Genomic DNA, 18,241 nt, shown 5'->3' on the forward strand with positions numbered 1-18,241 from the left:
TATACCACATTATCATAGATGCATATAGTTATCGGGACATCCAAGTGTCACATATATTGATTACGAGTATAAATATTACAATCGTTATGTTTCTTGTGGTGTCATGTTCAACTTTTGTTAAGAATGTTATATCACGTTTGAAGGGGCACGTTTGAAGAGGACTGATGACAGGATGACTTTTAATTTCTTAGTACGGTACAAACGAAATCAGGTATGTCCCGAAAGTGTAATAACTCCGTGAATTTAAAAGCAAAGAAAACGCCAAACAAATTCTCCACATCGATATTGAAAACGTTTTGGAGTCCAGCTCCATCATCAGTGCGACGATCTAAAAATGAATAAAATCACTTTTTTAAGTCGAAATTCTAAAACAGACATAAAACCTAAACAAGATCTAACATTATATCGAAAAACAGGACTCGATCGGAACAACTTAGGCCTAGGGGTCACGAAATGAATAAAACTTAAGAAAAACTACAAAACGCATTCAATATCGATATGGTGAATTTGCTTGGAGTTTCCTTTCTTTTAAATTCCTCGTGAAATTGCGATATAAGCAGACTGATGATATAAGAACTCCGTGAATAAATGGGAATTAGGCGACAAAGTACTGTTAGGGTAAAAGACTTGGGGGCTAATTGTCAGAGATGAAATTCGATTTAACTCGTTCTATAATTGATCCACGATATTCAGTTTATTAAATAGTGAAAACTTATTACCAATCTACTTTGAGCTAAAAGATTTAATGGTCCTATACTGTAATGTTGCAATATCAAATATAGTGATGGAAGAAAAAATAATTACCCATGTGCCATGGACATCGCACATGATCCCACATCAATCCGAAGAAACAGCAAAACTTTGAAAGAGACATGAATATTTATAACACTGAGGCTAAAAATATAAAGACTTTTGTAATAGGTGATGCTGGATATCATTTACATGTTTAATAAAATATTATAGAGACTCATGTCTGATTATCAGAAAGAATAACGATGTCCAAGTGATTCTTCTTGTGAAAATTATTTACAGTCGCATACTTGGTATATGTAAATGTAAGGAATGGTAATCAGCCTCGCTGAATATTTTCAGCACCAATTTTTAAATGCATTCATTGGGACCAAATATTTGATTTAGCATTTATTTTTAAATGTTTTCCTAAAATTTCACGCATTAAAAGTAGCAGAGAAATAATTTCTCCGAAAAAATTGTAATTTAATATTATATTTAGTGGGTTTTGTTCATCGTAGCATCTCAGTTCATGTTATGTTATGAAATGCAACGGAAAAGTAACTGCCTAGCTGAGAGTACTGTGAAAAATTCATGTAAAAACTAATTAAAAAATAGAGGCTTTGTCAATAATTTTTAATGTAATCACTCATTTCTTTCTAAAATCACTGAAGCGAAATTCTAATTCAAGCTTTTGAGGCGGATTCTTGAGCGACAACAAATGTAAAAGAATCCTGAATAAAAACAATAAAGTTATTTTTCCATCTCACACTCCTATATATGGGATGGAACAGAACTGTCAATTGGAAAGGGTATAATTCCTTGATAAACTTTCATCGGAATATTATCAACAACAGAACGCCCTCGGTTTTAATTTGTTCTATATCAAGTTTTATATGTGGACAACTGATAAAGAAAAGCTTGTTATAATTTCACTAGGACCTAATTATGATGGTTCATTAATGACGTAATTTTGGTGTCAGTTTAAAAAATTCTAATGTGAAACTTGACGATTGATTCGACACCGACGAAAATTTCAACTGTGCATTAATTAATAAATTAAATGCCTTAAATGTATTAAAGGTCCAAAGGACACAAATGTAGTGATGTTAGAGTTTTTTCAAGCCTCATACTCGTTCACACATTGTGGCCATGTGCTATAGTGTCACCATGGAATGCTTGTGGCGTGGCATAGGTGCGTGTGTTTATGACTGTTAATGATATTATCGTAATCCATTCACATTTTGGGTTATCTAATATATCTATTCTACTTTTATGCTTTGAAACACCTGTAATTATATCAATTTTAATTAAGATGCAATTTTAATATTTCATTTGATATTCAATCCAGTTATTTGGATAATGTTGCATCAGCAATAAGAGAATATTGTGACGTACAACGTTAAATATAAAGCAAGTCAATGTTCCAAGATTACAATAATGTCTTGTTTGATTGAAAATAAAAAAAACTGCTCTCAATGACACAAATTAGAAGCTCATAAGTTAATATTTATTTTTTAGAGCTTCATCTAGCAATTCGTCTGTACCATAATGTAACTACGTAGATGCTATGTCGTTGCTTTACAGCCGCTCTGATGACATGAATGTGAACAAGAGGCTAATGCGTTACGTGATGGCAAGAAATTCAACAATGTCTCGAATGAAATTGTGATGCTTTGCCAATGTGATTAATTTCCATTATCCGAAGTTTGCCAGCGAATGTGCATTAGGCTAAATCTTAGCGGAATCTTAGCGAATAAAATACATTTGTGTCAGAATTTAAATTTCTCAGTACAAATTCATAGAATATATGAATTTCATAAATAATTATATTATACAATGGTAACAATAAAATCTTTATAAAGTTCACAAAATTCCATGCATACTTACGCGCAAGTTTCTTGGAAGTTCATGACGTATTCGCCAGTGCCGCTTTCTTTACACTTGCATCTGAGGCGGCCGTTCTCTAGCGTCGTGCATTCGTACTCAGGCCCGGGGCAGGAAGAATTGCTGCACAAATCTGCACACGAGGAGAGAGATGAGGGGAAATATCTGCACATGAGGAGAGAGATCTGCTCATGAGGAGAGAGATCTGCTCATGAGGAGAGAGATCTGCACATGAAGAGAGAGATCTGCTCATGAGGAGATAGATCTGCTCATGAGGAGAAAGATCTGCTCATGAGGAGAGAGATCTACTCATGAGGAGAGAGATCTACTCATGAGGAGAGAGATCTGCACATGAGGAGAGAGATCTGCTCATGAGGAGAGAGATCTGCTCATGAGGAGAGAGATCTACTCATGAGGAGAGAGATCTGCTCATGAGGAAAGAGATCTGCTCATGAATTCGCCAGCCTGAAGCTTGAAGTCATCACCTGTCCAATGTAACGACATCAAATTTCTTTTTTATACAAATAGCAATCCTAGATGAGAGTGGTTGAGGTAACAGGGACGCTATTGTAAAATTCACGGTTTAATTCCTATGAACCATGGGAAATTAATGTACAGGCTTGAACGATACAGTAAGTTTATATAAAAGCAAACTAGAACCCTGTTAATCGAAGTAGGAGGAGGATAGCTTTGCTAAAATCACGAGCCATCTTCAATTTCATTCTATTGCGGTAAATTAGTTTCGTTCGGACTCAAGTCGACATTCAACTTTTCATTACTATAAAGGTATGGTAATATCTTTCTGAATATTATTATCGTGTCAAATTTGATTGCGAATTGTCACTTTTACTCAATTACCGAAAACTCGAATACAGCGTTGCTTCTGCTGCGCACTTGAACGTTCCTTCCTAGGACTGCACTCAACTGAAATACAGGCAATATCAGGTTATAGACAATAATAACACTCTGAGCCTTAATATAAAATTTTTATTTATTTTTATTTATTTTTAGCAGACGCAAACTTGCGTTCAGCGTCTGCTAAAAAGTAATTAGAATCTTCAACAGTTTATTTTGATTTGTGATGTCATCTGAAATCAAGAAGTCAGTTAATCATTCCAGAAAATGAATGTGTAAGGGAAACTAACCGCTTCGTGAGAAATTATTCAGCAACCTGCGATGGTTTAAGAGGGTACATCTCACTGCCTTATGGACGTTGTTTGCATGGTAGTTGTATTGTGGTACGCCGACGGTGAGAGTGCCGGTGTAGAACCCCACGGTGGTGACAGGAAGCGTCAAGACGGTGTCTGCAAGACTTATCACGCAGTCTGAGGCGCAAGACGCGGAGGAATCGCAAACCAAGCTTTGGTTATTACAAGTCTCGTCAGCACACACGTCTGTAGATCAAAAATTGGGCATGTGTATTTTATTCAATTTACAAAAACGTAGCCTAAAATGCACGCGGAAAAGCTCATTTGCATGTATTGATAATGTTATCATGAATATTCCATATATATTTTTTTATACATTTTTCAACAATTTCAACTTGAGCTTGAAGTCTTGATCATTCAATTGTTAGAAAAATACAAGATGAAACGCCACTCACACCTTGTTGAATCCAATCATTTAACCATATAGCTTCACGCCTAGATTTCTCAAACGCCCTATTATTTAGAGCTTGCGAGATAAACCCTAAAATACTTTAATTAGCACCGGTCCAACATCACAAATATAAGTAGATTAAATACTAGCGCCGCAAAAAATGAAAACGAGAAACATAAGAAAGATAGTAGGTACAAGCCACACTGAAACGCAGAGAAAACTTCCAGTATGAGAGTGTTGTTATATGGAACTCGTGAAAGAAGCAAGTGATATGCTACAATACACATCATAACGTAAATGTTACGTATAGTACATGAGATTCTGCAGCTCCGGCAAGATAAGACGTGCGGCCAGAATAAAAAGAGGCTATGGAGTCATACGGCTGCTAAATGATATACCTGCTAAATAAGTCTCGCAAATATGAGTCTGTGATAAGATAGCGGGGTATGAGTCCATTTAATCAGAGCACCTCGCAACTCACGCTGTAGTTACATACTCATCATGAAACAGAATTTGAAAAAAATTCTTCATGTAACTGAGTTGTAGGTAACTGTTTTGGCTACTTTCAGGGAACTCTTTCTTAAAAAATATAAATCACAGAAGCACATAACACTGGCATATATTGGTTTAGAAATCGCAATTTAACATAAGTTAATATTAGTGTAGATATTGCAGCGAAGAGTCACGAAGGTTGAATTAAAGAATAATTTTATATCTGGCGTTTTGACGATATGCAAGCGATAAACATTCAGTCGTTTTTTTTCTCATTTGTTACGGTTTTGATCCGAGATCTCACCTTCACAAGCGCATCCACTGCAATGCGGCTGGTCAATGACTGAAAAATAAAATTAATTATGAATTCCTTGCATTTTTCACTTTGACCTTGCATGTTATGGCGTGATCGTGAACATGAAAATAAAGTTTAAAAATTAACCCTCTCTGATGGAGGAGTGTAATAATGTTTAATAAATCAACATAATTCACAAGTTAAGAGACCAATTTAAAAGAATTTCACCGAGAAAATCAGTGAAAATCGACGCAAGGAGAATACATTTCCATAATAAATTTTAATACAATTATTTAAGTGACGGAGTTGTGTAACAAATTTTTCAACTTTTAGCATAGAACATTTCAGGCAGATTGAACAAATTGAGAGATATATTCCCAAGTGGATGAAGACTGCTTAGACATATTATATATTATAACATATATTAGATCAGAATATAATTAGACATATGAGAATATATTCTCCATTGGAGGTGACATGCATTCAAATCTAATTCCCTCAAAAGGCTTTGTCATATATTATAATTACCTTTCCCACTCCAAACCCTAAAACGTCTTCGAGGTAAAGGTCAATCAGTCACTCACAAATACATTCCCTCAGGGTTGAGTTGTAGTCCGTGTAGCCAGGCTTGCACTGACATTGGTAACCGCCTCCAGCATCCAAGTTCACGCACACTGAGTTTGGCCAGCAGAACGTGTTCTGCGGCTCATTACATTCGTCTTTATCTGCATTGGAAAAAACATTGATTAAAGGTTCGAATACGAGCCGTCTTCTAATTGGTGAATGGATGAAATGAGGTACTCGACTCAACATTATTTTTTGTGAGCGAGAAATAACATTATGAAATTCTTGTTAAAAATAAACTCAGTTTATCAACATGTCAGGAATTGTTGTATTTTAATCAGGTTCACCTATAAAATATTCCAGGTTGTAAATAAATCGGTAAATTACCAAACAGGTAAGAACCAGTGATGTTTTCGAACATTAAATCCGATTACTGGTGGCACTCAGAGTAATATCTGCAACAAACTTTGGAATTATTACAACCGAGATTTCATTTTCTCACCCGTGCCGTTAGCAAGGAATCCAATCCGTGGAAATTGAACAACAACGGAGCCATTTGCAAATCGAGAGCACACGAATGTCTCGTTAGAACAATCGATGTAATTCTCCTCTGAAATTCAGAAACAATTTCACTCTTCGTCGCATTTTTCACAATGATAAATACCTTCACAATCATGAATAGCCTCGTAATTCAGTGTAGCCTCATATCTGGAATAGCCTTATAATCGTGAAAAAATTAACAATTGAAACGTCATTGCCAGGATTTAACTTCAACTCTAAGCATTAACTCCATTAATATCCCTAATGATTCTATTATTTATATATTTACGCCCAAAAAGTGAAACATATAGGGATTTAAAATTCCTGTCTTATTCCGGCGTACTCATTGAAACATGGGAATGGTGAAGATAAACGAAGAAATAAATCGCAGCAGGACATAGACATGGCATTACGTAACTTGGCTTAAAACTTTTTATGGATTTCGAAATTATTGATATATTATTTAACCCTTAGGCCTTAGCGAATTATTATATGAATGATTACTCTCAAGTTTCGAACGATAAAAATAAAATTATAATCACAACTATCTTGAATGAATCTGAGTAACTTTACTGTTATGTTCAGTTTTGATTGGATACTATAAACGTGGCTAGACGTACGAATCTCGCAGTGTGTGCCGTTGCCTTCGAAGTTCTTGGCGCAGAGGCAGTGGTAACCAACGGTGTCGTCAAGGCAGATTTGGGTGCAGTCATTCCACATAGGATTCGAACACTCGTTGTATGCTGTCAGTAAACAGAGCAATTAATTTTATTTCCGTTACACGAGAGACTCATACTTATGTAAAACATTATATCATTCCATTGCGAAAATCCAAATTCAGTCTCAGCTAAATAAGAAAAGAAGATATTTATATTCAAGTAATTAAAATTCTTGTCATATAATATTTAGAGCATGAATATAAAGCAAAGAATCAAATTTCATATAACCTTGGATTTATAAGCCAGACAAAATGTACTCACGAACGCAGTGCGTGTCGCTGGCCTTGTACTGAGTATCGAGACATGCGCAGTGTACGACACCAGGCAACTCCACGCATTTCTCGTCGTCCTTTGCACAGGAATCGGCCTGACATTGTTCCGCCTCTGCCAGACGAACGTGAACACCGATCAACTTAGAGAACTTATCACTAACAATATTCCCTCCAAGTTTTACCAGCCAATAATCAATTAGTATGAAACTGATTCTACCGAACTCAATATCGAAGCTTGAATTTCACTGTAACCTTCATCCAGATTTAGTGAAATGTCTTTAAATAATAAAATCTAATGAATGAGAAGCTCCTTTCAGACTGAATTCAATCATTCAGTTCTGTATTTGTAACATGGAATTTAAGTTCAAAGAAGAACTTTTGTTACTAAGGTTTCTTGAAAACTATTTTCCTCGTTTATGGTTTCTCTTATCGTGAATCCATGAAAAATGATTTATGCCTCGAAATTAATGCAACCGTCCCAGTTTATGAAAATCCTTAGTGTTCTCGAACGACCGTACAACATTGAAGGAATTTAGATGAATGCTTCCAGCAGATAATTGAATGTTTTATTGAAAAATTATTTATTCCTACCCTGAATGCAGAGCCCTGTGACGCTATCCCTCGCCCATCCATCCTTGCACTCGCACGTCTGCAAATCAGCGTTGGGGCCGCATTCCGTGACGGGATACAAGATGTCTTTAGCTGCAAGCAGATTAAAAACTTAATTAAAAATTATCAACCAAGGAAGCCGCAATTAATATCACGTAAAAATTAATTTGAACCTCGCTACTGAACGTAAGAAGAAAAAAGTATAGAAATAGTATAGAAAAAATAGTAGTGAAAAATGTATTCCTTGTCATTAAAGTCAGCTTATCAATGAATACTTATAAAGGAGGCGCCAAACCAACCGTTATCAATAAATCAATGCGAGGCGCCAAACCGTTTTCAGGTTTATGCTCAATAATAGTTGGCTGCTATCATGGACTGCGCAACTCATTATTTTCCCGATGGCTATAACTTTACCAATATGGTGAGATTAAAGTTTAATACATGTCGATCGAGCAAGAATCTGCATTAATTTCTTCATCGATCCGCCCTAATCTTCATCGATCGATCAAGACCTGATTGACTGGGATGAAGAACAAGAAGCCAGTTTTGCACACTGAATAACAATTGTAACTTCAACAGTTTCATGATGCTCTAAAACGAAGCTAAGCTCTCGATTTATCACATGTGCGGCTTTCTGTGAACTTTTTAGTGAAGCTGTAAATAATGAAAAAACACTTCAGCCATGGCAAGATAAGTCGAATATTCTCTTTGGTTTATTTCTATTGATTACGCACTCATGAAAATACAGCGAAAGATAACTGGGAATTTGAACTCGATTAATTAGAACTGTACTCTCTATCATCATTTTAATCTCATAGTATCATTAATAATAGAAATACTGAAATTATATTGGGAATTAATACAGGAGTTAGTACTGATAATCCTCGATTTACGACATTAATCCGTTTGTGAACTTTATTGCCAATCAATTTCAAACGCTAGTAAGAACATAAATAAACATTGCAGCAACGATGGAAACAAACACATATTGAGTTTTATGATGCTGGTGACTCGGTCTTAATCAATCCCAGCAAAGCAACCGCAAATTCTGTCGTTGCTGCACGTAGTTCACGGTGCAAGGCAAAACCAAATAATACAAAATAAATTATTTCATAATAATGAGATATACGAGGTAAGAAGGCTTCCCTTGTTAATGAGAGTTACGAGGTAAGCACAAATCGCGTAACTCGAGCCCGTCCTTAACTTCACTGATAACTGTGTCAAGCGAAATTTTAGCATCCGAGTATATATGAAATAGCAGTATGCAGAAAATTACATATACGTTATAATATGAATACAATTAAAAGTATTACAATATTGACGTTCATAGATTATTTATAATTAATTTAGAATATTACGAAAAATGTGTGCAGTGAGAATCATAACAAATATTGCTGCAGTCTCCCCTGACCAACGCAGTCGTTGACTGAGTAGTCGTAGAGCAGCGACGATGTTCGACATTTGCACGAGGAGCCAGACTGTACCGACACTTGCACGTTGCAGAAACCTATGGTAAATGTTGTAAAAATGTTATAAATACAGTACGATTAAACTCCAAGGATTTACTCTCATGAACTTCTTAAAATTTTCAATCAATCAGAAAAGTGTATGAGAAACCTTCAATTCTTATTAAATCTCAATATTAAAAATCAAATCTAATCAAAGTCAATTGTGCATAGAGATTTTTTGGTTCACTTAGGGAAGCCTGAGTTTCGTGTCCTGCAAAAATACTGCCAATATGGATAAATTAATTTTCAACTATCGATTTAATTTAAACTGAGAATTATCATGTAATTAAGTTGTAATTGCTTTGGTTAAATTTGCATTTCCAATGGAGAATTAGGTCATGATATCTAACATGCAAAAAAGGGCTCTATATTACTACTCAATAGAAGAAGATAAAGATATTATGAACATTTGAGTAACATGAATATATTTCATACCTTCCACCTCCAGGGTGCTCGTCATGCCTCCAGAAATGATGCACAGCATAAAAAATACCATGGCAGCGCCCATTTTAGTTCCGTTCAATAGCTAGTATTGTCTCAAAAATATTTAAGGTGATGCTGAATTGATAAGATTCCAATATAGATTAAAACAGCTGCCAAAATATTTCCTGCTTCGCTATTTTCTATTTATTCAAATATTGCCATAATTTATCTCTTGGCTATCATTTTCTGCACAAAACAGCACATTTCATCTCTCCAGAAATCTCATTCTTTCACTTTGAATATTCTTTACGAAAATTATGTAACCATTATCCTGGATAGATTCTATAATTTTTAATCATTAATACTAGACGAAGGCCGATGATTGGCAATCATACTTGTGATATCAAGGATCACACAAGCTTCAAATTTACAAATTTTTACGATCGAGGATAAAATAGTCATGATATTAGAACTCCGGTTCAAATATTTTTAAACGTACACAAATTTTGAAACTAAACTACAGAAACATGCCGTAGGCAGAAATAATTTTGTGATATTTGAAAAATATAAGCTTATATTTCCATTACTCCTATCACGCAGCGCAAGTTTCGACCGACACGGCCGTGGCACAGACTTCAACTGTCGAGCCTTGCGCCTTATCTCTACTGATATGGCCTATACGTACGTGTCATGCATTTACTCAAGATAACAAAGGGGATATTGCAACTGACTTTCTACACATAAGAAAAAAATTTTCGTTAGTAACAGCTCTTAATAGTTATAGTTGAAGCTTTCATTTAATATACCATGAAATTTTTTCTCATAGTTTATATTCACTTCACATCCACTGCTGTCACTAATATTCAAATTGATATACCATATTTAATTTAATATACCATGAAATTTTTTCACATTGTTTATAATTTATATTCACTTCACATCCACTGCTGTCACTGATATTCAAAATGCGAACATTCCCACGGTCATGTTAGCTGCCAATCAGTAAGCAGCTGCTAAGTTTAAGTTTGCCGTTTCCTGACAGTTTGTTTCTTCTGCCTTTCGCTGATTATTTATTTTATTTATCATTCAACAACTAGGTTCTTGGAGTGATGGCTGACCTCATTGTGGTGACTATTTCCAACAGGAAAACTTGATACTTTATTAATTTAAATTCTGTATCACAGACGTAAATTACCATATATTGTCTAAATCCTTATATTTGATAATAATATAATTTCGGTCAGAAGACGAAGGTTATCATTTGGGTTCTAGTAATTCACTATTTAGTTTGGCCCGTTTCACTCCACAATATTTTTTGTTCATCGGTGGGAGCAACTTATCACATTTCTTCCAATGTGAATTTAAAAGATTAAGGATGACCTTTATAGATACAAGCAAAGTCCCAAGACAACAAGCGCTTTTTTTCGACTGCTAATTAACTTGACCACTTCTGTATTTGTCACCCAATGCATATGCATCATGGAGTGAGACTCAGCGGGCGCCTTATCGGGAGTGGCCACTTCAAGGGGCGAGATGATGCGGGGGCGATGGCATGATCCGGGGGCGATGGCATAATGCTGGGGCGATGGCATGNGATCTGCTCATGAGGAGAGAGATCTGCTCATGAGGAGAGAGATCTGCTCATGAGGAGAGAGATCTGCTCACGAGGAGAGAGATCTGCTCATGAGAAGAGAGATTTGCTCATGAGGAGAGAGATCTGCTTTTGAGGAGAGAGATCTACTCATGAGGAGAGAGATCTGCTCATGAGGAGAGAGATCTGCTCATGAGGAAAGAGATCTGGATCTGCTCATGAGGAGAGAGATCTGCTCATGAGGAGATGCTCATGAGGAGAGAGATCTGCTCATGAGGAGAGAGATCTGCTCATGAGAAGAGAGATTTGCTCATGAGGAGAGAGATCTGCTCATGAGGAGAGCCGAGAATGAGTTTCATGACAAGATCAAGAGCAGTTCTCTAAAGTTTTAATTGGCGACAGATGAAGATCCCACTGTATGAACTAGCTTGTTTCACATTTGTATTTGTTATGACCTTAGTTCAGTATTGAAGATACGAATCCAATGATAAATGAATAAATGTACTCAAAAAATCTGCTGGATTATAACCTTCGACCCTGACGATGATGTTGTCGTGGGCAGTAATAACCCCGCTGGGGAGGGCGCAAGAGTCAGAGTTGCTGATGTTGAGGCAGGCTGCTTGGAGCAGCTGAACAATATCGTCAGGCTTGGTGTTCGCCAGCCTGCCGCTTGAAGTCATCACCTGCCCAATGTAACGACATGAAATGTCTTTTTAATACAAATAGCAATCCTAGATGAGAGTGGTCGAGGTAACAGGGAAATTATTGTAAAATTCGCGGTTTAATTCCAATGAATAATGGGAAAATAATGTACAGACTTGGACGATACAGTAAAGTTTACATGAAACCAAACTAGAACCCTGTTTATTAAAGTAGGAAGAGGAAAGCCTCGATAAAATTCAATTTCTTTCTATTGCGGTAAATTCGTTTCGTTCGGACTAAGTCGACAGTCAACTTTTTATTATTTTCAAGGATATGGTAATATCTTCCTGATTATTGTTATCGTTTCAAATTTTATTTCGAATCGTCACGATTACTCAATTACCGAAAACTCGAATACAGCGTTACTTCTGCTGCGCACTTGAACGTCCCTTCCAAGGACTGCACTCAGCTGGAATACAGACAATGTCAGGTTATAGACAATAATAACACTCTGAGCCTTAGTCGAAAATTACAAGAAAGTAAACACACTTACGTTCAGCGTCTGCTAAAAATTTATTGTAATCCTCAACAGTATATTTTGATTTGTGATGTCATCTGAAATCAAGAAGTCAGTTAATCATTCTAGAAAATGAAAAGGTAGGGGATAGTACCCGCTTCGTGATAAATTATTCACCAAACTGCGATGGTTTAAAAGGGTACATCTCACTGCCTTATGGACGTTGTTTGCATGGTAGTTGAACTGTGGTACGCCAACGGTGAGAGTGCCGGTGTAGAACCCCGTCGTCTTGACAGGAAGCGTCAAGACGACGTCTTCAAGACTTGGCACGCAGTCTGAGGCGCACGACACGGAGGAATCGCAAACCAAGCCGCGTTCGTTACAAGTCTCGTCCGCACACACGTCTGCACGGAACAAAATTGGGCATGTGTATTTTATTCAATTTCTAAAAACATAGCCTCAAATGCCCTCGAAAAAGCTCATTTGCATGTATTGATAAAATAATCAATGATATTCCATTTATATTTTTTATACATTTTTCAACAACTTCAACTTGAGCTCGAAGTCTTGATGTCTCAATTGTTAGAAAACCACTCACATCTTGTTGAATCCATTATAAAACCGTTAGCTTGATGTCTGGATTTCCCAAACGCCCTATTAGTTAGAGCTTGCGAGGTAAACTCTAAACTTGGACCGGTTTAGCACCGGTCCAACACCACAATGTAAGTAGATTAAATACTAGCGCCACAAAAAATGAAAAGGAGATACCGAAGAAGGATATGTGGGTACAAGCTAAACAGAAACGCAGAGAAAACTTCCAGTACGAAACTCGTGGAAGAAGCAAATGATATGGCTACATGCAATACACATCATAACGTAAATGTTACGTATAGTACATGAGATTCTTCAGCAGCTCCTGCAAAATAAGACGTGCGGGCCAGAATACAAAGAGGCTATGGAGTCGTACGACTGCTAAATGATATACCTGCCTCATGCAATAAGTCTCGGAAATATGAGTCTGTGATAAGATAGCGGGGTACGAGTCCATTTATTTAGAGCACCTCGCAACTCACGCTGTAGTTAAAAATTCATCATGAAACAGAATTTAAAAATTCTTCAGGTAACTGAGTTGCAGGTAACTGTTTTGGCTCCTTTTTGGGCAACTATTTCTTAAAAAAGATAAATCACAGAAGCATATAAAACTGGGATATATTGGTTTATAAATCGCAATTTAACATAAGTTAATATTAGTGTAGATATTGCAGCGAAGAGTCATGAAGAATAAAATTAAGAATAATATCATATCTGGCATTTTGATGGTATGCAAGCGATAAACTTTCCGCCGTTTTTTTCTCATTTGTTGCAGTTTTGATCCGAGATCTCACCTTCACAAGCGCATCCACTGCAATGCGGCTGGTCAATGACTGAAAATAAAATTATTTATTAATTCCTTGCATTTTTCACTTTGACCTTGCATGTTATGGCGTGATCGTGAACATGAAAATAAGTTTAAAAAAATTAACCCCTAGCGATGGAGGAATTGAATAATGTTTGAGCCGTATGGCTCAAACTCGGCACGAAAAATATTTAATAAATCGACATAATTCCCAAATTAAGAGACTTATTGCAAAGAATTTCACCGAGAAAATCAGTGAAAATCGACGCAAAGAGAATACACTTCCATAATGAATTTTAATACAAATATTTAAGTGACGGAGTTGTGTTCCATAAAACATTCCAGGCAGATTGAACAAATTTAGAGATATATTCCCAAGTGGATGAAGACTGCTTAGACATATTATATATTAGAATATATTAGAGTAGAATATAATTAGATATATGAGAATATATTCTCCAATGGAGGTGACATGCATTCAAATTTTAATTCCCTCAAAAGGCTTTGTCATATAATATAATTACCTTTCCCACCCTAAACCCTACAATGTTTTCGAGGTAAAGGTCAATCAGTCACTCACAAATACACTCCCTCAGGGTGGAGTTGTAGTCCGTGTATCCAGACTTGCACCGACATTCGTAACCGCCTCCAGCATCCAAGTTCACGCACACTGAGTTTGGCCAGCAGAACGGGTTCGTCAGCTCCTCACATTCGTCTTTATCTGCATTGGAAAAAACATTGATTAAAGGTTCGAATTCGAGCCGTCTTCCAAAGGTACATGGATGAAAAAGAACGCTCGATTCAATATTATTACTTGTGAGCGAAAAGGAACATTATGAAATTCTCATTACGAATAAACTCCAGATTATCAACATGTCTGAAATTTATCTACGTATACCAATCTTAGTTAACAGGTGCTCCTATAAAATATTCCAGGTAATACCTAAATCGGTAAATTACGTAACGAATAAGAACCAGTGATGTTTTCGAACATTAAATCCGATTACTGGTGGCACTCAGAGTAATATCTGCAACAAACTTCGGAATTATTACAACCGAGATTTCATTTTCTCACCCGTGCCGTCAGCAAGGAATCCAATCCGTGGAAATTCACCAGCAACGGAGCCATTTGCGAATTGGTAGCACACGAATGTCTCGTTCGAACAATCGATGTAATTCTCCTCTGAAATTCAGAAACAATTTCACTATTCGTCGCATTTTTCACGGTGATAAATACCTTCACAGTCATGAATAACCTCGTAATTCAGTGTAGCCTCATAATGTGGAATAGCCTCAAAATCTTGAAAAAATTAGCAATTGAGACGTCATTGCCAGGATTTAACTTCAACTCTAAGCATGAACTCCATTAATATCCCTAATGATTCTATTATTTATATATTTACGCCTAGAAAGTGAAACATTTAGGGATTTAAACTTCCTGTCTTATTCCGGCGTACTCATTGAAACATGGGAATGGTGAAGATAAACGAAGAAATAAATCGCAACAGGACATAAAAATGGCGTAACGTAACTTGGCTTTAAACTTTGTATGGATTTCGAAATTATTGATATATTATTTATCCCTTAGGCCTTAGCGATTTATCATATGAATGATTACTCTCAAGTTTCGAACGATAAAAATAAAATTATAACCACAACTATCTTGAATGAATCTGAGTAACTTCACTTTTATGTTCGGTTTTGATTGGATACTATAAACGTGGCTGTACGTACTAATCTCGCAGTGTGTGCCGTCGCCTTCGAAGCCCTCGGCGCAGAGGCTGCAGTGGTAGCCAACGGTGTCGTCAATGCATCTTTGGGCGCAGTCGTTCCACATAGGGTTCGAACACTCGTTGTATGCTGTCAGTAAACAGTGCAATTCATTTTATTTCCGTTACACGAGAGACTCATACTTATGTAAAACATTACATCATTCGATTGCGAAAGTCCAATTTCAGTCTCAGCTAAATAAGAAAGGAAGATATTTACATTCAATTGATTAAAATTCTTGTCATATAATATTTAGAGCATGAATATAAAGTAAAGAATCAAATTTAATGTAACCTTGGATTATTCAGCCAGACAAAATGTACTCACGAACGCAGTGCGTGTCGCTGGCCTTGTACTGAGTATCGAGACATGCGCAGTGTACGACACCTGGCAACTTCACGCACTTCCTTTCCCTTCCACAAGAATCGTCCAAATTTAGAGCACTTATCACGAACAATATTCCATCCAAGTTTTACCAGCCAATAATCAATTAGTATGAAACTGATTCTACCGAACTCAATATCGAAGCTTGAATTTCACTTTAACCTTCATCCAGATTTAGTGAAATGTCTTTAAATAATGTAATCAAATTAAGAGGAGCGTTTTTCAGTCTGAATAATTTCAATTATTCAGCTTTTTATTTTTGACTGATATTTAAATTCAAATGCGAACTTTCGTTACCAAGGTTTCTTGAAAACTATTTTCCTCTGAGAAAATTCATGGTCTCTATCATCGTGAATCCATGAAAAATGATTCATGCCTCTGAAATAAATGCAATCATCCCAGTTTATGAAAATCCTTAGCGTTCTCGAACGACCGTACAACATTGAAGGAATTTAGATGAATGCTTCCAGCAGATAATTAAATGTTTTTTTGAAAAATTATTTATTCTAACCCTGAATGCAGAGCCCTGTGACGCTATCCGTCGCCCATCCATCCTTGCACTCGCACGTCTTTGCATCAGCGTTGGGGCCGCATTCCGTGACAGGATACAAGATGTTTTTATCTGCAGGAAGATAAAAAACTTAATTAAAAACTATCAACCAAGGGTGCCGCAATTAGTATCACGTAAAACTTATTTTGAAACTCGCTACTGAACGTAAGAAAAAATAGATATGTATTCTTTGTCATTAAAGCCAGCTTATCAATGAACACTTTTAAAGGAGGCGCCAAACCAACCGTTATCAATAAATCAATAAGACACGCCAAACCGGTATCAAGTTTATGCTCAATTACGGTTGGCTGCTACCATGGACTGCGCAACTTATTTTCCCGATGGAAATGATTTCACCGATATGGTGAGATTAAAGTTTAATAAAACCAGAATGATAATTACGAAACTGAAATGTGTATGCATGAGGTCCAGCCGATATAAACTCAGCTGTTGTCAACACAATAAGACGTATTAGCGTAAATTTAATACACTAATAAATACTCTAAATCGATACTGCGTAAATCAATGCTTTCCAATTTGATTAAATGGAGCGAATGACTGAAACATCGACTGATGCGGGCAATGATATTTGTTGTAGGAGCTGCTAATGAATTTAATAATATATTTATTTAAAGTTCTCAACAGTAAATTCGCAACTTCCTCAGTCGGCTACAACCATCTTAGTTTATCGGTTGCATTGTGCGTCGTCTTGCTGACTTCTGATTTGAGAGAGTGAGTAATAATTTCCTCCGCCCATGTTTTGTAAAATGACTCATTGATATATGAGGCAAGATTTTACTCGTGATAAATATCTTCAAAAACTTCCCATGACCATTCACCTGCAACATGTTTGAATAGAGTTTCTTTTAACCGAAAGTATATTTTAAATATTCATACCTTTACTGTTATGTTAAATTTTCAGAGATGGATGGATTGAACTGAAGGATAAATGTTGCTTCAGTTCCCATTTTAAATATGAAGCCTGCGTGCATGCATCATAAGCCTCCTAGATACGAGTCAAGCATGAATAAAAGTGAAAAAGTGAAACATAGGCGTAATGTCCTAGATTCCAGCCAGACTCCACTAGATATTTGCGAATGAAACCGCAATCCCGATGTTACAAACACGAGGCCGTCGATCGTTACATGCATTCGTCAAAGACTGATAGCTCGCACAGTATATTACCTACACCACAGCTTAATTTTTATTGTTGAATCTCGCGGGTGCGCGGCTTGGCGAGAACACAGGAAAGGACCGGACGCTGCAGGCTAGTTATCCGTCACTATATAAAGCTCGGAGTGTTCGGGCAATTTTGTTTTTCCGGCCAGTTTCAACTATGGCTAATTGTTGAATATATATCGCTACACTACTCATATTGCTAATAATAAAACCCTTCTTGCCTTCCAACTGCGTGTAAATTTATTAAAGCTCACCAATTTACTACAGCCTATAATTTTATAATTACCATAAATTTTTTGAACATAGCCACTAGGTCGATAAATTGTTCCAGTAGGAATGTCTTTAAGTTTTAGACCCTGAAATTCGACAGGCACAAAATTTTCTGGTAAAATAGATATTTAGAGTTTCATACGCAGCAGTAGGTACTTTCACAGGATGAGTGGAACAGAACCTGAATAGTGTCAGCTGTCCTGTGCTACCTTGGTGCAGCATCAAACCACTTTTACGTATATGAACTTTGGTTCGCAGAAATTACAAAATTCTTTACAATTCAAATTCTTTACAAATACAAAATT

At 36.4% G+C, this 18,241-nt stretch overlaps 1 protein-coding gene across 1 annotated transcript; it reads right to left on the reverse strand.

The window, feature by feature from the left end:
- Positions 1–3,065: 3,065 nt before the first annotated feature.
- LOC108671587 (protein kinase C-binding protein NELL1) lies at positions 3,066–9,885 on the reverse strand. The gene is made up of 11 exons (XM_018159149.2): positions 9,650–9,885; positions 9,118–9,213; positions 7,689–7,799; positions 7,087–7,209; positions 6,727–6,849; positions 6,069–6,176; positions 5,587–5,727; positions 5,012–5,050; positions 3,817–4,010; positions 3,475–3,540; positions 3,066–3,101 (listed from the first exon to the last, which is right to left on the reverse strand). Exons 1-11 carry the CDS (start codon positions 9,720–9,722, stop codon positions 3,066–3,068), a joined length of 1,110 nt encoding a protein of 369 aa, XP_018014638.2. The 5' UTR covers positions 9,723–9,885.
- Between the last annotated feature and the right edge of the window lie 8,356 nt (positions 9,886–18,241).

Source organism: Hyalella azteca, unplaced genomic scaffold, assembly GCF_000764305.2.
Source record: "Hyalella azteca isolate HAZT.00-mixed unplaced genomic scaffold, Hazt_2.0.2 contig5661, whole genome shotgun sequence".
NCBI lineage: Eukaryota > Metazoa > Arthropoda > Malacostraca > Amphipoda > Hyalellidae > Hyalella > Hyalella azteca.